Source organism: Macrotis lagotis, chromosome 1 (genome assembly GCF_037893015.1).
Source record: "Macrotis lagotis isolate mMagLag1 chromosome 1, bilby.v1.9.chrom.fasta, whole genome shotgun sequence".
Taxonomy (NCBI): Eukaryota; Metazoa; Chordata; class Mammalia; order Peramelemorphia; family Peramelidae; genus Macrotis; species Macrotis lagotis.
Window position 1 is genome coordinate 351,633,592 of NC_133658.1, and position 23,306 is coordinate 351,656,897.

General features: G+C 36.4%; 1 protein-coding gene across 1 annotated transcript in view; it reads left to right on the forward strand.

Moving 5' to 3' along the window:
• The window catches only part of TOP1 (DNA topoisomerase I), a 110,869-nt gene that overhangs the window by 60,638 nt on the left and 26,925 nt on the right, over nt 1-23,306 (forward strand). Inside the window, exons 4-8 of the mRNA XM_074211966.1 lie at nt 7,406-7,532; nt 9,042-9,097; nt 11,235-11,330; nt 14,221-14,296; nt 17,297-17,397. Coding sequence (XP_074068067.1) covers nt 7,406-7,532; nt 9,042-9,097; nt 11,235-11,330; nt 14,221-14,296; nt 17,297-17,397 — 456 coding nt within the window. The remainder of the gene's footprint in view (nt 1-7,405; nt 7,533-9,041; nt 9,098-11,234; nt 11,331-14,220; nt 14,297-17,296; nt 17,398-23,306) is intronic.

Sequence of the window (23,306 nt, forward strand, 5' to 3'; positions counted from 1 at the left end):
ATAGCATGCATTGGGAACTCATCAATTCAGTCTATTTTTAAAAACTTGAAAGATAGATACAAGAATAAAGAATAGGGGCATGGTTCTAGAAGAATAATGTCAGAAGGGCTGATCTTGGACAGATTGCAAGTAAAATAAATAAATTCCTTGCATTAAACTACTTTGCATTTATTCTATATTTGTTCCTATACATACTTGTTGTCTCCTTCATTGGACTGTAAACTCTTTGTGAGTGTTTTTATTATAGCCCTAATACTAAAAAACAGGTCCTGGCATGCAGTAGGTGATTAATCCATACTTGTTTGATTGATTGATTGTATGGCATTTTCAGTTCTGAGGGTGGAATTTGCGAAGGACATTGACAAGTTGAACCAGGTCCAGAGAAAGGTTCTTGACACCAGGTCATAGGAAAATTTGTTGAAGAGGAAGAGACGTTTAGCCTTGGATAAAGGAAAATTTGGCAAGAGGAGGAGAGAGCTATCTTCATGTATTTAAAAGATTAAAATTCCATTTTTGCAAAAGTATCTTTTTTTTTGAGGTTTTTTTGCAAGGCAAATGGGGTTAAGTGGCTTGTCCTAGGCCACACAGCTAGGTAATTATTAAGTATCTGATGCCTCATTTGAACTCAGGTACTCCTGACTCAAGGGCCAGTGCTCTATCTACTGTGCCACCGCAAAAGTGTTCTTAGAAATTTTTTTTATGATATTGAAAAAACTTCAGATTATGTTCAATAGGAACTTGATGATCGGGAAACAATCAAATTAATTGTAGCATATCAGTGGAATGGAACACTACTGTTCCATTGATATGAAGAATATAAGGAAATGTGGACAGATTCCTGCAAAAAGATAAAAGAGGGAATGAAAACATGGTATGTACTGACTCTAATTAGATTAAAATAATAGAAAAATCTGAATCCACAGGAAAAAAGATATTGAGAGGCAATGCAAGTTATTTTGTTAAATTCATATTTATATAGCTTCCTATAAATATAAAAAGTATAAATAGATTAAATTATGTTTTATATACAATTTCACTATTTTAAAAACCTTTTCCAGAAATATTTGGAAGTCTCTTATTCCAAAGCGGAATTAAATTTGTCTTACTTGCCTACACAGGCAGATTTTGGATTGATTATAAGGAAAACCTGAAATAAACTGCCTCAGGGGGTGGTTCTTCATCCCTGGTGGTCTACAAGTGGTAGCTGAATAACCACTTAAGAGAGACACAGTAAAGTATAGTCCTACTCAAATATGGATTGAATTCTGTGCTCCCTTCCAATTTTAAGATTTTATAAGTAGAACTTTTTGACTTTAGTTTTACATTCATCTTTTCTTTTGAGAAGAATAAAGTTTAGACTGGAAAGGGTAGACAGAGATAATTGAATTAAATTGAAGCTCAAGATAGTCAAAGAAACAGAATAAGTACTAATTCTAAAAGAACTTCATTCTCCTGGCCCAGCATCTTGAAAGAACTTAGGAATGTAACGATTATTGTTTATATATCATAAGAGATATGCCTACATATATCCACCTATTTTGTTTTTATAGATCAGGGGTTTATCCCTATTTTTCAGATGAGGAAATCAAACCTGCTCAAGGTCATATAATTTGAGGCATGATTTGAAGACCTTCCTGACTTCAAGTTCAGTATCCTAGCCACTACACCTTGCATATTGCCAGAATTTGGTGATTCTGATCACCAAATTGTGGATAAAAGGATCTTCTTTCTCATTTTGACAGTTTCCAAGTTATTTTGACCTGACTTCATGCTGTTAAATTACTTTCCTCACAAAAACTCTGTAGGTAAAACAAGTTGGGCAGAATACTCAAGAATTAATGCTGTCATTCTGTGGACTAGATCACCATTAGGTTTGTCTACTCACCAAATTCAGGGTCTGTAGGAATTGTTGGTTATTCCATAAACACTTATTAAGCTCATACTTTCTACCAGGCATTGTGGTAATCTCTGCGGATGCAAAGGGAGGCAAAAGATAATCCCATCTCTCGAGTGATGAGTCTCAGGGAGACAACATGTGTATAGTCCACATCGGAGATCATTTGAACAGAGAGAGGGAAAGCACTAAAATTAAGGGGGATGGAAAAGACTTCCTGTAAGGAACCAAGGAAACCAGGAGATGGAGCTAAAGAGGGAAAAGATTCCAGGTCTAGAGTCAGGAGATGGATGTCTTGTGCTAGAAACAGCTTCCTTGAGGCCTAGCTCACCAGGTTACTGGATCACAAAATAGATTGAAGAGTACACGATGTGAGAAGACTAGAAAAGTAGGGAAATGTAGAAAGTAAATGGTCTTCATTTTTGTTTTTATAATATCCTCAGTACCTTGTACACCGTAGGTACTTAGTAAATGTTTATTGTATTGAAATGAAACCATAGATAAAGTATTCCTGCTCATGAGAGAACACTGTCTTTATCCCTGCTTTCTCACCCACCCCCATCTAACTGGAGAAGAAGTCATGGTCATTTTTCTCCATTACTAATGAATGCCTGAAGGATTTGACCATCATAATTATGAAACTATACTACATGCTTGAGGGGTTATTTGCTTCCCAGAGCTTAGCTTTTATAGTAATATGTAAACATGAATATTTTAGAAGAGTATCTTTAAGTTATTTTCTCTTCTATTTGACTTGAATGATGATTTCTCATTCTTGGCTAGTGCAATATATCTTGCCCTACAGGCAGAAATGAAATCTGAGACAAGCAGCTAGCATCTGTGCACAGCTGGTAGTCCAATCTTTTTTTTTCCCCTCTAGGTTCATAATACTGAGTAGGTGGGGATAATTTCAGATCTCATAAAAAAGAGAGACTTAATAGGAAAGTTTGGGGAATACCATTATCTACATTTAAACCTTTTTCAACTGTAAACAGGACCTGATTGACATTCTGAAAATGTGTTACCTTCCAAATCAATAGATTCATTTCTAACTAGAAAGGGAGGGTTTTTTGTGGGAAAGGAAGCAAAGTTCTAGGATTTCCTGATTTTTTTTCCTACCACAGAGTCTCAAATATTTCTTCTCTGATGCCTCTAATGAAACTGTTTTAGAATGGCTGTAGATGACCTTAAGTTGCATTTGAATCCATGCCACACATTATGTGTTACCATCTAATAAGCTTAAATGTAGAATTAGTCCAAAAGAAAGGGTGACATCTCCCCAAATATTCATGACTCCTCAGAAGTCATGAATTTATATTCTGACTCTGCTCTGTACTGATCATATCCTTTGATTCTTTGAAAGTTAAGAAGGGGGTTGCTTTTTTCAACCTTTATGAAAATTAGATTCATTTTAAAGTTCTTGGGGAAAGGAAAAGAATAACCCTAGATGAAGTACTGGGAAAGGAAGAAGCATTGTGATTCACCACCCTTTAGGGCAAATCAGCTTTGGAAAGAACTGCAGAAGTTATTGAATCTAATCCATACTTCAACTGGAACCCCCTATGTCGTCCCTGCCATGTGCCAGATACTGAGTTAAGCACAGGAAATACACAGAAAGACAAAAACAGGAGCTCACATTCTAATGGGAAAATGACTTGCAAAAAATTGTACACATGTAAGATACATATAGTGTGAATGGGAGAACACTTTAAAAGGAAGTAGAGGACTGAGAAAGGCCTTTTGTAGGGAGATGGAATTTGAGTTAAGTCTTGAAGGGAGACCAAGGAATCCAGGAGATGGTGAAGGTCAGAGAGCATTCCAGGGATGGGGAACTGCTGGGGAAAGACTTCAAGTCTAAAATTTACTATTCCTTTAGGTCAGGATATTCTATTTTGTGGCTACTAGACTTATTAGGAAGTTTTTCTTTTATATTGTGACAAAATTTGCCTTCTCTATTACTTTTACTCATTGTTCCTGGTTTTGGTCTTGGTGGGTTGGGGTTGGGGGGGTTGTCCAAGTCTACTACTAGCCAGTCATTAACAGCGATGAGGAGTGTGGGAAAGGGAGAGATGAGTCATAGGACACCTCACACCCTGGTTTCAAATTAGCCTAAATTGAGCTCTTCTTGATTTCTTGATTTCTCTTATTTAACCACTTTCTTTTATAACTGGTGAACAAATGGAAACTGAAAAAAAAATAAAGTTTTATGTTTTTTCAGTAACCCACTTGCACTCATGTGCTTATGCACACTTTGATTGCAATTGAATGTTAAATGACTGTTGCCAGTGTTCTAATAAAGCAGGCAAGCATTGGGAGAATTAGCTTCATTAAGTCAGAGAGAGTAAGTGGAGTGGAACTTAAGAAAGATCGAGCCTTATGGGATCTAGTGCCCATTTATCAACCATTTGCAGTTTTGTTAGAAAGATCAGGATGAAATCTGTCTCAGAGACCTTGAATTTTTTTAATATTAAAAATGCAGTTTTTAAGTGAGTTAACAAATTTTAGTTCCTTTGTTTATTGGATTCTCCCAGTTTCCTCCCTCCATGGAAAATATTCTTTACCACTCTCAGATGTAATGTGAGCAAGACACTTTTTTTGACATTCAAAACTTTTTTTTCTTTAGGTTTTTTTGGTAAGGCAAATGGGGTTGAAATTATTTTTTCCCCAATCTTACTTCTTTTCCCCCATCTCCCCACAGAAAGCAATTTGTCAGTCTTTACATTGTTTCCATGTTGTACATTGATCCAAATTGAGTGTGAAGAGAGAGAAGTCATATCCTTATGGAAGAAACATAAAATATAAGAGATAACAAGATCAGACAATAAGATATCAGGTTTTTTTTTCCCTAAATTAAAGGGAATAGTCCTTGAACTTTGTTCAAACTCCACGGCTCTTTCTCTGGATACAGATGGTATTCTCCATTGCAGACAGCCCAAAATTGTCCCTGATTGTTGGCACTGATGGAACGAGCAAGTCCATCAAGGTTGATCATTGCCCCCATGTTGCTGTTAGGGTACACAGTGTTTTTCTGGTTCTGCTCGTCTCACTCAGCATCAGTTCATGCAAATCCCTCCAGGCTTCCCTGAAATCCTGTCCCTCCTGGTTTCTAATAGAACATGACATACATAAACCACAGTTTGCTAAGCCATTCCCCAATTGAAGGACATTTACTTGATTTCCAATTCTTTGCCACCACAAACAGAGCTGTTATGAATATTTCTGTACAAAGTGATGTTTTTACCCTTTTTCATCATCTCTTCAGGGTATAGACCCAGTAGTGGTATTGCTGGATCAAAGGGTATGCACATTTTTGTTGCCCTTTGGGAGTAGTTCCAAATTTCTCTCCAGAAAGGTTGAATGAGTTCACAAAACCACCAACAATGTAATAGTGTCCCAGATTTCCCACAACCCTTCCAACAATGATCATTATCCTTTCTGGTCATATTGGCCAGTCTGAGAGGTGTGAGGTGGTACCTACGACTGGATTGCTTTGATCTCCTCATCTGTAAATTGCCTTTGCTTATCCTTTGACCATTTGTCAACTGGGGAAATGGCTTTTTTTTTTAAATATGACTCAGTTCTCTGTATATTTTAGGAATGAGTCCTTTAAGACACACTTTTGAGCCTAATGTATAGTGTTAATATTTTTCCATCACTTTCTTCAATCTAGACAGTCAACAAAATAATTAATCAAGCCCTGATTTGTGGCATTTGTTGTTTCTGAGATGTGGACATTTATACTGAAAATTTAACAAGTGGTTCTCAGAGCCTGTTTCAACTGGTTTCCACATATCCTTGGGAAGAATCTGAAGATAAATGAAAGTATTTGAAAATTGTAAAGTATCAACAAATATGACTAGACATTTTCCTCCCTCTGTGCCATCTTTTGGATCTTTTACCATTGACTTAACTTTTTTTCCTGGAACTTAGTTTGCTTAATGTTTTTGAGACAGTATGGCATAATTGAAAGAGCACTTATCTTGAATTCAGGGGGGACTATGGTTTGAATTTCAACCTTTCTGCTTATTAATGGCATGGTCTAGACAAGTCACTGAATCAGTCCTTCTGTACTTGACTAAAAAGAAGACAATTATGCTTGTACATTGTAATACGGTAACCATTCTCTTGCACTGATTACCTTCCATAGTTGTGAGGAAAGTAGTTTGTAAACTATAAAGCATTTTATATAAATTTATATAAATGTGAGTTATCTTACTGCAATCTTCATTTCCCTGGCTGTGAAATTCAGATTTGCTTTTTGTTTATCACTATTCATGACTTTGAGAGGGTGGAGGGAGGACCACATAGAGAGAATAATTTTTTTCCTCCTTTATTAGTGCTTAAAATAATAGAATTTCAAAACTGAAGAGAACTTAGAAATTGTCTATTTTGGCCCCTTCATTTTACAAGTAGGATCAAAACAAAAGGAGTATCTTGAACAAAGTCACATAGCTTATTAGTGGAAGATTTGTGATTAAGCTTATCTTTCCTCTTACGTTATAATCTTCTTTGAAACTCAAAAATTGTCTTTACTGTATTATGGTAATCTAATGCGACACATGAAGGAGACCGTTGGTAGACCTTAGGTTCAGTTAAAAAATAGTTTTTAATTTGAAAGGGTAAAAAATGCCTATTTATCTTTCCATGGATTAAGCTGGGGACCCTTAAATGTTGTGAAAGACCAACTATTTAATCAGTGGGAGTCTATAGCTTCTAGACCTGGAAGGTTAGCATCCTGGCCTGACCAGCAGCAGACATCTAGATCAGTGCTTCTAATCCATGGTATTTGAATTTGCTCTGAAGTCATTAGCTTGTGGAACTACTTGGTAGGCTCATCCAGGATGGGATTTGCATTCTTGAACTGTATGATTTAGTACTTTTTATGTAAACCTCCTCACATGACAAGCCTCAAGAAGATCTGTAACTGGGCCTCCCTATAAACCAGGGAACCTTGATTTGTGATGCACATTAATGACTTTTTTAAAGCTGAAACTCAAACAGGATTTCTGAGATCCATCCAAATATTTTCCTACCTCCCTTTCCTTGGAGCCCACTGGAAATAGGTTCTGTTTCTTGCTGGTCACTTAAAGGACTGACTGCTTTTTATCTTGTTACACATATGTCAGTCTAAGCCTGAGATGAAATTCCCAAACATACTTTCAATGTAATTTTTTTAATAGATAATTTCAGGTTCATGTTGTTTTAGCATATGTGGGATAATTGAAATGCTCTAGTATCATAGTGTCTGGAAATTCCAGGTCATTTTAAGTTTTTAAGCCTGACATCATTAGTGGCTCACTTTCTGTATCTTGTTGCTTTGTTCAAAAATAAAATGAAAAGATAATCAATCCAGGCAAGGTTAAAAGTCTCTACTTGATCTTTGTGTGAAGACTGTATAAAGCAATTGTGAGTTTCCATGGTTCATGTTATCTCAGTGTATCTTGTGAGATGATCCTGTGAAATGAACCCCTGTGGTCCTTGCTTTAGGCTAACTTGGTGTGTCTTTTTCAGTGAGCACAAAGATTCCTCAGAGAAGAAACACAGAGAAAAGGAGAAAACCAAACACAAAGATGGCAGCTCAGAGAAACACAAAGACAAACACAAAGATAGAGACAAGGAGAAACGAAAGGAAGAAAAGGTATCTTATTTTTCAGTGGGAAAAGAAATGGAAGTGACACTATAAGTTGCCAAACTACACAGGAATTTTCTGTATTAATAGAGAATGTGTTGATCCTTGAGCCAGGTAGTTTTGCCTGAGACTTAGAAGCAAATCATAGTCTTCAGTCTCAGAAAGCAAATTCCTTTCTTCTCATGACTCTTCCACAGTACTTCAGTCAGATCAATGTCATATTGTTTTGTTTTACTTCTTAGCTGGAAAGCCTTCAGCTAATCGATGGATAAACTAAGAATATGGGGACCCCTTGAAATAAGTTATATTTAAATGATATGAAACTCTTTGTCAGGTAAAGTATATTTTTGGGTAAGGAGATAGTAGTCTCCTCATTTGAGAGAATTATGACCTAGATGATATAGTAAGTAAGAGAGAGCTGGGTTTGGAGCCAAGAAGCAAATCCTTCATTAAATATTTACAGATTGTGTGGTCCTAGGTGAGTCTCTCTGACTCATTTGCCTCATCTGAAAAATCAAGATACTAATAATTCCTATCTCACAGGATCAATTCAAGGATCAAATGAGATAATATTTATAAAATTCATTGCAAATTTTAAAGCAATACATAATATTGTCGTTAACATTGCTATTATTTGTAGGCTGAAAGTTCTTGCTTTTTTTTTTTTCATTGTGAGCACTCTGAGACTCACAAACCCCAGCCTAGCCAATTAAAACTTTTTCAGTGAGGTTCTGTCCATCTGGATGTGGATAGAACACACTGTGCAGATTTTTTGAAAGACTCACTATGTCTGTCAAGTCTTAGGATTGTAGCTGTTTGGTTTGGCTAAGTTTAAAAATACAGGAAATGGTGACTTCCCAGTTTTTTCTTTTTCTGCATAGCAGATCATTGAAAGACATAATGATATCTGTGAGGGAGGGAGAAAATGGTTTGAAATCTCCATTTAGAAGAGAAGGAAGCAAATTAAGTTGTACTTCAAGTTAGCCTGAAATAGAACTCCCTTCCTAGGGGAGTAGTATGGTATAGCTTTTTTGTTGTTTTGTTTGTTTTTTGTTAAAGTACATCATATTCTTGCTACCCTCTTATTCCTGTTCACTCTTTTTCCACAGCTCCCACTCCTTACCTCCTCAGAACCTCTGAAACCATTATGAGGCTATATTCTTTGGTAGAGAATTTATGTTTTATCCTTCTGAAAAATTGGGCATCAGGAAACAGGGATGTAGTGGACATTTGTTCTAGTCTCAGCACTGCCACTCTCATGAGTCCAAATCAATGAACCTTAGTTTACTCATCTAGAAAGTGAAGGGATTAGATTACCTAATCCCATAGGTTCCTTCTAACTCTAAAATTCTGTCATTTTAAGATATCTTGGAAAGTTCCTTATGAAAAGACAAGCTGAAGGCTAACGTAGGCCAAAAAGGATGTCTAAAGACTTAAAGTTGGTGTTTTTATTATGTCAGATTTGTCCAAACTGAAATCATTTGAATCACTGATCAGTTTATATTATTTTCCTTACAGGGAAGACCATCTGGAGATGCAAAAATAAAGAAGGAGAAAGAAAATGGTTTCTCGAGGTAAGGAATCCACTTCATTGATTTCTTTCAATATTGGTGTCCAATAGTTTTAACTGCCATGTTAGCAACATTGGACCTAGAAACAGACAAACCCACTTGGTCTTCTTACAATAAAGTGAAGAATTTAATCTGAATTACCATTGACTCTTGTCCTATCAAATATTGGGAAGAGAGTAGCAATAAAAGCATACCTGTGAGTTATTTTTGAGAAGGAAAACCTGATAGTGATCGAAGCCTGACTTTTTTCAGAAGTGAATAGGAGGGTATGTGGTATAATGTTCACAAACTGGAATCGCACAGCAAGGATATGTTGAACTATAGTTTCCATTTTGCCCTTCTTATTAATGCTAGCCATTCATTATTACAGCACAGCTAAGATTTCTTCTACTGCCTTTGCTCGAAGTGGCAGGTGACACCACTAAGGTGTCCTCCTTTCACAGAATTTCATTGACAGATCTCAAACTCTCAAGTCTTTTTTTACTTTCAAGCATTGTTCTGGGGTTAGATTTAATTTACTACCTCTATTTTACTGCATATTTAGGGGGAGGTACAGTAATTTTGTTGTTCTGTGTATAATTCCTCAGACTCTTCTCCCCTAGGATTCCAATTTTGTCTCAGAGGCATTAATTCCTTAAACTAATCCTATGATATTGCTTCATTTTGTTGGAAAGGTCTATTGACACTCCTTTGTTATTTCCAGCAACGTGCTTTCAGCTTGCTTCCTGAAACTTACAACTTTTAGTTTCTTTTTTGAATGTAGTTTAGGACAATTTACCATCAGATGTCCCGAACCACTCTAAGTAGGAGTGACAGATGCCCCCTTCCGGCATAATTTGGAACTATTTTTAAGAGATGTGAGGTAATATTAGCTTAAATCAAAAACCAACTGCTCCTTGAGCTAATTAACCCGGGCACACTGAGATAACTGGGCTTCTCTGGGTCTAGTTCACTTAATTCTAAAACATGGTTCTTGTTTGTCACTGATAAATTAGCACACTCAGGGTACATTTTTAAAAACTGGTCTTCTGTATTTGCTTCCCTGTGAAAAGAATAATTGTTTGCTTCTGTGGAGTACTTCTTTCAGTGTAGTTTTGGACTTGCTACATGTTTTTATTATTACTTATGACTGTCCTAGAGTACTAACATGCATTTGTCTGGTTTCTAAACATTGAGGTGTGTCTCTGATAAAGAACAGTTGGAACTTTTCAATATTCATGGTAGTAGGGAATTCTGCAACTATAAAAGTTGACAAGGAGAATTTTGAAGAAAGGAAGCTATTCTATGTCATTTTTCTTTGTGTGAGTGTTGATTTCCCTCTTGAAAACTGTCACCAAAACTTAGAATTAGAATTGTTTACAAGTAGAAGCAGTAGTTTTGCAATTTTTATCTACTTTATACTTGTGAATTATATATAGTATAGTAGAAAGAATACTGGCTTTGAACTTAGAAGACCTGAGTTCAAATGCTAGTTCTGTTGCTAATCACATATGTGTGTGATCTTAAGAAAGTTATTTCAGAGATGCAAAGACCTTGGGCAGCTAGGTGGTATAATAGAGCACCAAACCTGGAGTCAGGAGGACCTAAGTTCAAATCTGGCCTCAGACACTTAATACTTAGCTGTGTGACCTTAAGTAAGTCACTGAACCCTACTGTCTATTAAAAACCAGAGAGAGAGAGAGAGAGAGAGAGAGAGAGAGACAGAGAGAGAGAGAGACAGAGAGACACAAGGACCTCTCCTTAGAGTGTATCTCTGACAGTGACCCTCTGATCACCCATTCCTTGTGTCAGAAGGAAGCCACTTAATTTATCCACCATGGTCTGAAAAGAGAAGGCAGCCCAAATGAAAAGGTGCTTCAGTTGTTTTTAGCTTGTCTCACTTCTAGTGCAGAAGAGAAGGGAATGGCAGGGCCAGATCTCAAGTGAGATGATTCAGCCCTTCATTCTTGAAAGTGTAGATATGGTCAGATAACAATTAGGACATAGAAAGTAAGGGTAGAGTTTAAATCTGTTTCTGTTGTAGAACAAGAAGACATGAAGATCATCATACTCTTGACAGTTTTTCTTAATAGGATAATTTCTGCCTTAAATTCAGAGAATTCCAGTATTCCTAATCAGATTATGAACTTTCTCTCCTTAGTCCACCTCGTATTAAAGATGAACCAGATGATGATGGTTATTTTGCTTCACCTAAAGAAGATATCAAGCCTTTAAAGAGACCTCGAGAGGATGATGAGTGAGTAATGTTCATGTTTGGTTCATTGGGCAGAGAAAAGAGTTGCTTCTTTGTTTGGAGAATAGCTGTCTGGACTGGTCAGCACAATACTGGTGAAGTATAACACCTGAAACTTCATTAATTTGACTAATTTATATTTTGGATTTAATGGATAAAAATTAGATGGTTTTCCTTCTTTGGCGTAAAGCTTTGTTGAGCACAAGTTAATAGTGCTAAAGAGGAATATAACAGGATACTTAAGACTGATCAGAAAAAACTTTCTTTGTATACTTTTGAAATATTTATTATTTAATACAGGTTGATATGCTAATTATATATGGCATTCTAAACTATTTTAAGTGTCTGAGGCTGGATTTGAACTCAGGTACTCCTGACTCCAGGGCCAGTGCTCTATCCACTGCGCCACCTGGCCGGCCCCTAAACTATTTCTTTTTTTTTTTAATTAATTTTTATTAAAGATATTATGAGTTTTACAATTTCCCCCCCATCTTGCTTCCCACCCCACCCCCACCCCCACCCACACCCCCACAGAAAGCACTCTGTCAGTCTTTACTTTGTTTCCATGTTGTACCTTGATCCAAATTGGGTGTGATGAGAGAGAAATCATATCCTTAAAGAAGAGAAGACTAAGAGGTGACAAGATCAGACAATAAGATATCTGTTTTTTTCTAAATTAAAGGGAATAGTCCTTGAACTTTATTCGAACTCCACAGCTCCTTATCTGGATACAGATGGCACTCTCCTTTGCAGACAGCCCAAAATTGTTCCGGATTGTTGCACTGATGGAATGAGCGAGTCCTTCAAGGTTGATCATCACCCCCATGTTGCTGTTAGGGTGTACAGTGTTTTTTTGGTTCTGCTCATCACTCAGCATCAGTTCATGCAAATGCCTCCAGGCTTCCCTGAAATCCCATCCCTCCTGGTTTCTAATAGAACAATAGTGTTCCATGACATACATATACCACAGTTTGCTAAGCCATTCCCCAATTGATTTCCAATTCTTTGCCACCACAAACAGGGCTGCTATAAATATTTTTATACAGGTAATGTTTTTACCCTTTTTCATCATCTCTTCAGGATACAGTAGTGGTATTGCTGGGTCAAAGGGTGTGCACATTTTTGCTGCCCTTTTGGCATAGTTCCAAATAGCTCTCCAGAAGGGTTGGATGAGTTCACAGCTCCACCAACAGTGTAATAGTGTCCCAGGTTTCCCACAACCCTTCCAACAAGGATCATTATCCTTCCTGGTCATATTGGCCAATCTGAGAGGTGTGAGATGGTACCTCAAGGAAGCTTTAATTTGCATTTCTCTAATAATGATTTAGAGCATTTTTTTCATATGGCTGTGGATTGCTTTGATCTCATCTGTAAATTGCCTTTGCATATCCTTTGACCATTTGTCAATTGGGGAATGGCTTTTTGTTTTAAAAATATAACTCAGTTCTCTGTATATTTTAGAAATGAGTGCTTTGTCAGAATCATTAAAGATTGTTTCCCAATTTACTACATTTCTTTTGATCTTGGTTACATTGGTTTTATCTGTGCAAAAGCCCCTAAACTATTTCTTAAATTACCCCAAAAAAACAGTTATTTTAAGGCAACAATTTTAAAATCAGATTCCAGTTAGTATAAATAATTGGTACATATAGAAGCATTCAAATTACACGTATTCAAACATTTGGTACTTCAGACTAGATTATTCTCCTTTCTGTAAATTGTTGAACTTTAATTGCTTTATTTTTCATTTGTTTATTTCTTTATTGTACTTTCACAAATTGAGCAAGATTTTTTGCATTCAGGCAGGAGGAAATAGGGACCAGAGCTAACCATATTGCTGAAGAAAACTGGGCTTAAAGTCAATCATCCAGTTCAGTTAGCAAGTCTTTATTAAGGATGTAGTATGTGCCAGACACTGTGTCAAGCACTGGGGATACAAAGAACACTCCTTCCCACACCCCCTTCCCACCCCCTCCCAACACACATGTACATCCCTGCTCTCAAGAAGCTCATAGTGTAGTGGAGAAAACAACATGCAAACAACCGTGTCTAAACAAAATATAGGCAGGATAAATGGAACATAATCAACAGAGGGAAGGCACTGTTATTAAGGGAGATCAAGAAAAACTTGTAGAAGGTGGGATTTTTGTTGGATTTGAAGGAACTGGAAAGGAGAGGGGGAATAGAGAGCATCCCAGGAATGGGGGGACAAACTTTTCAAAATCAACTTTACAGTATTGGCATTTATACCCCCAAATATCTGTTAAAGAAAATCCAGATAGTCCAAGCTTTAGCTTTTGTATGTTTTTTTGTCTCTGTTGTCTTGAATGACTGGTGGAATGAATTAAGGAGAGAAATGATAGATCGATCTAAATTCAGTATATATTCAACAAGGGAACAGGTTAATTTCCTTTTCATGGTGTATTAAGTTATAATTTTAGTTTCTAAACTGTTATTTTACAACTTCTTATTCTTCTTGATAGCTAGGTAACCCAGTAGATAGAGAACTGGACCTGGGGTCAGTACTGAGTTCAAATCCAGCCTCAGACACTTCCTATCTGGCTGCCTCTGTTTCCTCAATTGTAAAACAGGGAAGATTATAGTACCTACTTTACAGGACTGTTGTGCAGAACAAATGAGACAATATTTGTTAAAAAGTATTTAGGACAGTGCCTAGTTCCTGGGTACTGCTGTGTAAATGTATTTCCTTCCCTTTTTTTTAGACTAAGGAGTTTTATGCCTGCAAGCCTTTCTAGCTATCTGTTATTTAGTCTTATATCTTCATCTTTACTGCATTCCCATCTGGTAGCCTTTTATTCTTAAGGTTGAGAAAAAAGGATGAAGCAATTGATTTATATGTAGGTACTATTTTTTTCCCCCTCCCATTCTTTAGGGCTGATTATAAACCCAAGAAAATAAAAACAGAAGATATCAAGAAGGTGAAGAAGCGGAAACCAGAGGAAGAGGAGGTTAGTAAGGAAATGGAATGGGGCTTCCAGTTTATTCTAGATCTCATGATTTTTCAAACAGCTTCTGAATCTGAGTGGGAGATAGCACAGAACAAAGGAATGGGCTTAAGGTTTGATGTGAGAGGGGTCCTAGCTTTTGAGTCCTGGCTCTTCCATTTGCTACCTTCATCCCCTTTGGCAAATTGCTTTATCTTTGGAGTCCTCAGATACCCCATTTGTAAATTGGAGTTGACGACCTTTAAAGATTCCTCCCAGCTCTTAGCTGTATCATCCTATGATGTAGAAGCAACCTTAGAAAAATTCTTTGATGGATCTAAGTAATGACAGAAGAATTACAAGTTCTAAGACATTCCCCATCATTAAGTGAATATACTAAACTGACCATCTCCCCCATTTTGAAGAATACTACTCGAATCAGATATATTCAACATAGTTTACTGCTAGTTTGCTGGCTAAATGATTCCTGGTTTGTTCTGAGAATGTTGGAATTCCCACCATTTGGAATCACTGCCTCTCTCAAAAATGACTAGTGTGGCCTTACCACATTCTTAGATATGTTTGGTGGCCTTCTTAAATATGTTTATTTACTTAGTCATAATGAGATTTGCATGTAATTCTATGGAAGATAAAGAGGTGACTAAAAGCTACTACTGTGTTTGATCTTCCCTTTTCAAGTTACTGGTTCCCCTCCCCATCCCCCCATGCCCTGTGGATTCAAGAAAATAAGAAGTAATTCTTTCTCCTAATAGTTAGGAACCTTTTAGAGCAAACCAACTAGATTGAATTGATCTCCACTTAATATTTTAGGTTTCTAAGGATCAGCCTTGCTAGCTGATACCTTCCAGTTTAATCTCTCTTCCTATAATATATGAATAGGCCATTTCTAGAGTATTAAAGAGACTTTTCACTTTTTTATTCCATCCCAATCTTATTAATCATTTTTTTATCAAGTAAGATGTTTTCTTGATCTTTATTCAGACCTTTGGAAGTAGCAGGTAATAGAAAGCGGGGGGAGAGATAAAATCATTTCTCTAGAAAATAGACCCGTTTTTTATCTCAGATTGTTAGCTGGTATATAGAGGAAGGGGAAAGCATTATCTGTGAATGTGTTAGACTTTTCTTTATAGAAGGGGATGTACACCTCACAATAACAGTGATGTTAGCCTTTGATTTTAAGAGGGCCTGAGGAACAGCCAATGACTAAAAATTCTAGAGGTAAAAACATTGAATAACAACAGTAAGTCTTAGAGTATCCTATAAAAGACTATTTTATTCTAGAAGAAATAATGAGATAAGAAGATCATAGATCAAAAGTTTGAAGAAACCTTAGGGACCATTTAGTCCAATCCTATGAAACTGAATTTTTAATAAATTCTAGGAAAAGTAGTGAGTAGATAGGCACAGATGGTTATGAGAATACAGTTCTCAGTTCCCTATTTGCTGACTGCTTTCCTGTTCCTGACAATGACACAAGTTATGGCAGCCAGGTCCAAGGAATTGAGAATAATGTTGAGTGGTGACTCATGGTGGCCAATCACTATGCTTTTAAAACTAGAAGGGAGTGTACAGTTGAAGCCCAAGATTTGGCTCTTGCTTTAGTGTTATTATTAACTCTTCCATCAAGGGGATTATATACTTGAGCCCATTAAAGCAAACTAAGATGTCTTTGAGATTGAAGATAAGGTTGTGGATGATGAATACCTTGGTTAAAAGATATTTAGTTGCCTTTTTTTTAATTGTCCCATCCTATTTCTTTTCAGTCTTTACTTACCCCCTTCTTCACTGCTATCCCTTCACACAAACAAATAAATACATAAGATGATAAGACAGAGGGACTGCATCAGACAAGGACCAGACATATTAGAGCAAGGAACTTGGATACTACATAAACTTATGTATATATTTTGGCTAGCCTGAAAATTACCTGGAAGTCCCTTAGTCCTATTTTTCCCACTTTAAAATTTGAAATTATGCCATAGTCAGTAGTTTACTGAACATCTGCCTGGGTTTTCAGAAACTGATAGGAGAATGGCTTAACTGAATCATATTTCCTTTTCTTTCATCTTATTTTTGTTTAAGTGGTAATCCTTATCATCTAAATAAATTTGGATTCTCATCCGTTCCCATGAACCACATCTTCCTTTTTAAAAATTTCATGCAGCTCATTCAGTAGAGTTCAGAAGCACATTATGGACATGAATAAATGCTGAAATACTACTGTATCTAGGGTTTATAATAAAATAAATGCAAAAACTTAATTTTCCTAAGGGTAAGGAATAATATATAACTATGTAAAATATACATGGCACATACTATGCTATGTAAAATGTTTTATGTATTTGAGAGCCGTTCTTTACTTTAAAGAAAAGTATATTTTTCATTGAGTATATATTTTCTTGGTTATGATTTTTCTCACCAAAAGTTTCATTGTGCTTCCATTATGTTCACTGCTAGATCACTACCATTCTAAATTCTTTTGCCTGAAATTGATGGATTCATGAAAACCAGGGCAAAGTGGATCTAACTTAACATGGGGAAAAAAGCCAATGTATATACTTTTTTAGGATTGTTTGGCTATTTTATGTTGATTTGATACATCGTTTTGAATGTGATTCAAGTAATTACCTTTTGATAGTGATAGTATATCACTTCCCACCAGTTCATTTGTGAGAACATTGGAACACATGGATACCTAGATATTGCTAGTGATAGCAATGCTGGAGAACAAGGTATTGTTGAGAGGAAAAGTTGGTACTCCTGACCTCTCTTCTTGTCACAGAAACTAATAATACCTTCATTCTTTACCTTGATTTTCTTGTACTGTGGGAAGACTAGGTAATCTCTAAAGTTCCTTTTAACTCAGACAAACTATGGAGCCAATCTTTAATATTTTGTGATCCTCGCCTCTTCAAAAAATCATATGTGTGAGTATGGTTCAGTTTATGTTGTGTAAGTTGTTTCCTTCCATGACTTGGCACTTTCCTTCTACTGTTCTCTTAGGAAAACAAAGCCAAAAAAATCAAGAACAAAGATAAGAAACTTCCTGAACCAGATAACAAGAGGAAGAAACCGAAGAAAGAGGAGGAGCAAAAATGGAAATGGTAACATGTCATCACTAGGTTAAAATTTTAACTGTTTTCTCTATTACCTAATTTAGTCTACAAGTTTGAAAGTTCACCTTTGAGGTAATAATGTAGAAGGTATGTTCTCATGTTCTCCTCTAAAACATTATCTTCTGAAATAAGATTTTGGGTTCTTTTATCTTTTTTTTTTTTTTTGTGAGCATATAACTTGGTGATACTTAGTGCTATCACTCCCAGAACTCTGAACAGTTGTATGGAGCCTAGGTGACAATGGGGAGGGAATCACTGATTTAGATGCTGGCAATAAGAGACTAGATCTAGTTAGTAAGCATTCTAGTGCTTGTCTGGCAGAGCAAAGGGAGAAAATTATGCGGTCACAAAGAATTTCTAAGATGAACCCAAGAAGCAAAGGGATTTTGGGGCCTCTCCTACCTTGAATTAGGAAACACAAAACAAAAGACTATTCTTTTTCCCTATGGTTCTGATTTTTTTTTTAAATATTGTTTCTTCTAAGCTGTTAGTTTTATTGTTTCTCAAAAGTAGTTACATTCGGATAAGATATTTTTATGGTCTTTTTCCTCCAAAAAAATCAATATTTATAACAAAATGAACTGTGATGTGAAGTTTTTGATCCTGTATCTTGCCAGTAGAGATGCCCATTTCTTCCATTTAATTGAATTCAGGGTATATTCCAACTTGAGCATATTTGTAACTTGTGGAAATTCACCTTGTTGTGATTCACATTTATAATTCCTTTCTTCTCTTCCCATTGATATCTGTGCCTATTAGTTTCCCACAGAGAGGCCTTCTACCATGGGGGATATTTCATAATTTGAATAACATTCCCTTATACCATGAAGCTACTTTTACAATTGAATATTTAAATCTTTATCAGAAAATATCTACCGCCTCTTTTGGATACTATTGTGTTCCTTTTAATTAATCACTTGTACTGTGGATTCATATGACACCTGATAGCTATAGTCTTTGAAGATTTTTCTCTCTGGATTTTTGGGTTTTTTTTTTTTTAAGACTCATAGAATCCACCTTAACCAAAAACTGATTGATTTGAGGGTGAGTGATCATGGATAAAGAGAAAACTATAATGTTAATGCATGATTCCCTCTGAACCTTAACTTCTTAACTTCTCTGAAAGATTGAAGCCTGAGTGTCAAACTTACTACATCCATATCATGCAGTTTGTTTGAGGATATAATGAATTCCCTAAAAGATAAGGAATAATACACCTTTCCATTTCCTTCTGTTGCTGTAGAATGGTTTTGTTCCATATTCAAGAATTTGGTTCAACTTCTTGAAAAATGTTTATTAATATATTTTATTTTGTTTTCAGTTCCCATGACCATAGTGTCACTTATTGCTAACTTCTGATCATGGAGCTTAGATGATCAATTCCTCCATTTTTTTTCCCACTGCTTTCTCCATTATTCGCCTTCTAAAATCTTCTCTCTTCATCAGCTTCCAAAAAAACTCAGCTTTTAGAATAGTCCTAACTAAAAAGCAGAATTGAGTAGCTTGATGGGTTGATCTAATCCTTTCTAACTTGGGTCTTTGAAGAAGCTGTCTAATCCAAGTGAGCCAGACTGTCTTTTAGTCTTCTTTTTTCTTCAGTTATGGGCCACTGTGACTTTTAAGGTCCCTTAAGGTTTTCTGTCCCAGACATGAAGGAAATGTGCTATATTCTGAAAGACTGACTTTTCAGGTGTTCTTTTTTCCTCCTTTAATCTTTATATTTTCTTTCTAAGCAATGAGGACTTCCCAGTTTGAAAGTTGTTTGCTATGTCCAGATTTGGGTCTGGTTCCTCTTCTTAGTTGGCTTTTATATCTCAAAGTTTCTTTTCAGACTGGAACTTAAGAGTTCTCAGGGCATTAGGTTTTCTTTTCAAGGAGCTCTAAGAATGTTCCCAATCAGTTTTTGCATGTCATGAGAGGCTTTGTTTGTCTTGCATGAAATGTTAGTCTTCCCATTCCAGTGTTTTTACGGTACTGACTGATTTTTCCCCTGTTCTGTCCAGTTCAAATTGCATAAGATGACAGTAGAGGAATATTGTTATTCTCTTCTGAATAATTGAAATATTCAAAGATTGATTTTCTAATCTGGTTCATGTACTTCCCATCCTTGAAAAACTCCAGCTGCTTTCTGATTTTGTCCTTGAGCCCAACTGGCAGGCTGTGACTTTCAAGAGCAACCTTCCCACCCACTTTGAACTATGTAGGGCATCCAGATCAACATCTTATGTTTCCTCCCTATGGTGACTATCCCTTCGTGAGGTATTTTTTCCCAATCTATTGGACCTTGGTAAGCTTGGCATTCTGGCTATTTCTTCGCTCATCTGGAACACTGGATTGGCAGGCTGAAACAGAACAGCAAATGTTACCTGCTGTGTTATGTATGAGCTATTCCTGTGGAGGATGTGAAAAAGGGTAGCTATCATAGCCACAGCCACCAAGGGATAACTCTGACAAAGTGAGTGTGCCTTGGGTGGCAGACTCTTTCATTAAGAAGTGAGGAAATCCAAGGATGACAGAACTCCAGTTACCAGAGGGAACTAACCTTTACATTGGTGACTGGGAATAGGAGGTGGGATTTGGTCAAGATTGTAGAGAATGGTGTTCTGTTTTGGAGCCGGTGTTTTGGCTTGGGTGGGAAGTGAGATTTGTGGGGAGGGAATAGGGAGAAGACTTTTTTTAAAAAAATCTTTTCAATTAGTCTCCTCTTTCTCCTAACTGAAATGCTACATGAAAGGGAAGGTTCCATATTTTGCCCTTCCTAAAAGCAGCAAGCAACTACTAGCAAAGTTGATGGTGTAACTGATTCACCTTGAGTTAGGGGCTCTTTTGAAATGAGGTGCCACAAGTGGACCTCTGCAGTCTACTCCATGAACCAAGGTATTTATAATCAGTGGCATGACTTAGGGTGGGGAAGGGGGATTGAAAAAATTTCTGGTACTCGATTCATAAAACAAATTATAATTTAGTAGCAAGTTTGCCCTTCCTCAGTTTTACTTTGAATTCTCTCAACACAGATGAGACTCTTTAGCATAAGATAAAAGGCAAAATACTTGCTATATTGTTTTGATTTTCTCCTTACTTATTCAGCTCAGGCAAAGAAACGTGTATTGCCTGTACAAACCCTAACCTAATTATTCCTATCTAATAGAAATGGTTTGTACCTTTGATGGGACGGACTGTCACTGAAACTCACAGAGAGCAAAACATCATTCTGTATTTTCTTTATTATTGGCCACAAGTGGAGAGGCAGGAGGTAAGAGTACTCTCCTGTTGATGGTCAGGTTGTGGAGAAGGAAGAAGTTAAATGTCCAGCTTCTGCTACTTTAACCTTTGAGTACAATTCCAAGATCCAAGCAGAATGTTGTGTAAAAGTGGGGGGAAAGAGTTTTTCACAGGATCCTAGCTCCTCCTCTGTTGTTGATCCTCTCTCTACCTGCTTCTTACACTTTCTTCTCTCCTCTGCCTCCTCAGTGACTCTTCTAGAAGGTGAAGAAGTAGCAGTGCTAATATATTTCTGGAGAGTGTGTTTACCTAAATAAATGTTGGACCTGTATTTTGTTCTCATTTTTTTCCCTTAATTATTTTGGTGGTTGTTGTTTACAGTGAGAATGTGGGGGAAGAATTGGAAAGGAAAGAAAATAGTTTTTTCTTAATTGAAATTTTAAGAAAAGAAATGTTGCAAATGTAGGCTAGGCCCCAAGCCAACATGCAAAAACCTTTTGTTTTTGTTTTTTTAATTTATTTAAGGTAATTGTGTTAAGTCACACAGATAGGCAATTATTAAGTGTCTGAGGTTGGATTTGAACTCAGATCTACCTGACTCCAGGGCTGGTGCCACCTAGCGACCCCATGCAAAAACCTTTTTAATCTATTCTTTAGTACTTCTAGGATATGTAGTTTTGTTAGTATGGTACTCCCTCCTCTGATAATATCACACTCACTTCTTTTAGTTTTTGCTAGGCAATGGAGTTAAGTGGCTTACCCAAGGCCATACAACTAGGTAATTATTAAGTGTCTGAGGCCAGATTTGATCTCAGGTACTTCTGACCCCAGGGCTGGTGCTCTATCCACTGCACCACCTAGCTGCCCCATACTTACTTCTAAAACTTAATAACTGACCTCTAAGAATCACTTCATCTCTTTGTAGGCAACCTAGTGATGAGCCTCTTTGAAACTTAGCTGTCCTGGTCCTTAAACAACAGCCTCATACTTAACTTTGCAGCTGCATTTTCCAGCTTGGTACGACCTATTAGAACTTTAACTGTGCTCACAAAAGCCTCTCAGAGCCCTGACCTCCAAGCCATGAGAAGATCTTAGGTTGGAACATTTTGTAATGTAGTAGAAGTATTGGATATCTGTAGCAGGATTGTATAACTTTTTTCCATTGTAAACATATTTCCAAATATATTGCACATTAGGGGGGGAAAAAAAGGTCTCTGTGTGTTAACCTGAAAATATAACCACCATTTACAGTATCTTTCCTAAAAGAGAGTATGTTATATAAACAACAAACAACCTAAAATCCTAAAATGAACTTATGTAAATTTGGAGCTTCCTATATTTTACTATTGATAGCCCTCCTAGAGAGATCAAGACAATTTAAAAAAATAAAAACAGAGAGAGACTTAGTAATATTTGGAATTATTCCCCTCTATTCCTTTCTGATATATGTGTGACTAGTTCAGTTGAGAGAGTTTAGAGCTTCTGTTATTAAAAGATCATGATAATAGGGAGGTTAGAGTCCTAATTATTGGAATGGTTAGAATTCCATGGATGCTCAAAGATCCATTTAATTTTGCTATTTACATAAAATTGTAAGAACTGACTTAACCTGTTGCTGATCAACCCCTTACCTAATGTGTATGTTTTTTCTTTAACCAAACATTCTCCTAACCCACTCCCCTATTTTCATCTCTTAACTTTTCTAATAATCCTCACTATAAAATTTCAATAGGAATGACCTGGAATTGTTTTGTCAGGAAATTTAAAAGGAAACAGAGGCCTAGGATATTATCCCTGAATAATGATTTTATTTTCACAACAGGAGAGTTTGAGCCTAAGACAATTACCTATTATGGTGCTAAATTCTTTTCTCAAATCTTCCTGCTAAAACAGAACTGGTAGTAAGAAAATGTCAAGATTGCCCAGAATGACTCCATTACAATTAGAAAATATAGAGAGCCTCTGCTAGACAAGTTGAAATAGGGAAAATTGTATTTGGAAAAAAAAAAGTAGGACTAAAGACAACTGAGCCCACATGTAAGCTGATGTAAAGTGGAAAACTGTATTTTTGGAGATTGGGGAAATTTTGTGAGTTTGAGAAAGGGTGGAAAACACAGTTTTTTACCTGCCATGTCTGTTCACCACCAATATATAGCTCTTTCTTGATGGTTGTGAATAGGTCAGGTAGGATCTATTTGCTTATGACTAGATATTACTGCTTTAGCTTTCTAATGTTTTTGAAAGGAAAGAACATTGAATTTGGTAGTCAGGAAACCTGGCTTCTAGGCCCAGCCCTTCTATTAATTTGCTCTTCTCCCCCAACTACCCCAGGCCATAGTTTTCCCTTCTATAAAATGCTGGGGCTAGGAGTAAGATAAGGTATAAGGTTTCTTAAGTCCTGCATTGTTATGACCCTAATGGCACTATGATTAAATGATTTTAATACTAATTGTATTTCTTTGGCCTGATATTAATGTTGATGTTATTTATTGTGTGATATATATTGTTATATGTGTCCAAACTGGCTAAAATTTCAGAGTAGTAAGATGAAAACAGTATCTATGTATACACTGACACAGTCTTTTGAGGGACTTTTATAGTTAAATTTTTTTTCCTTGGAAAAAGGAAAAAGTGAAAAATAACAGAGAAACTTTGAATATTCATTATGAGCTTTT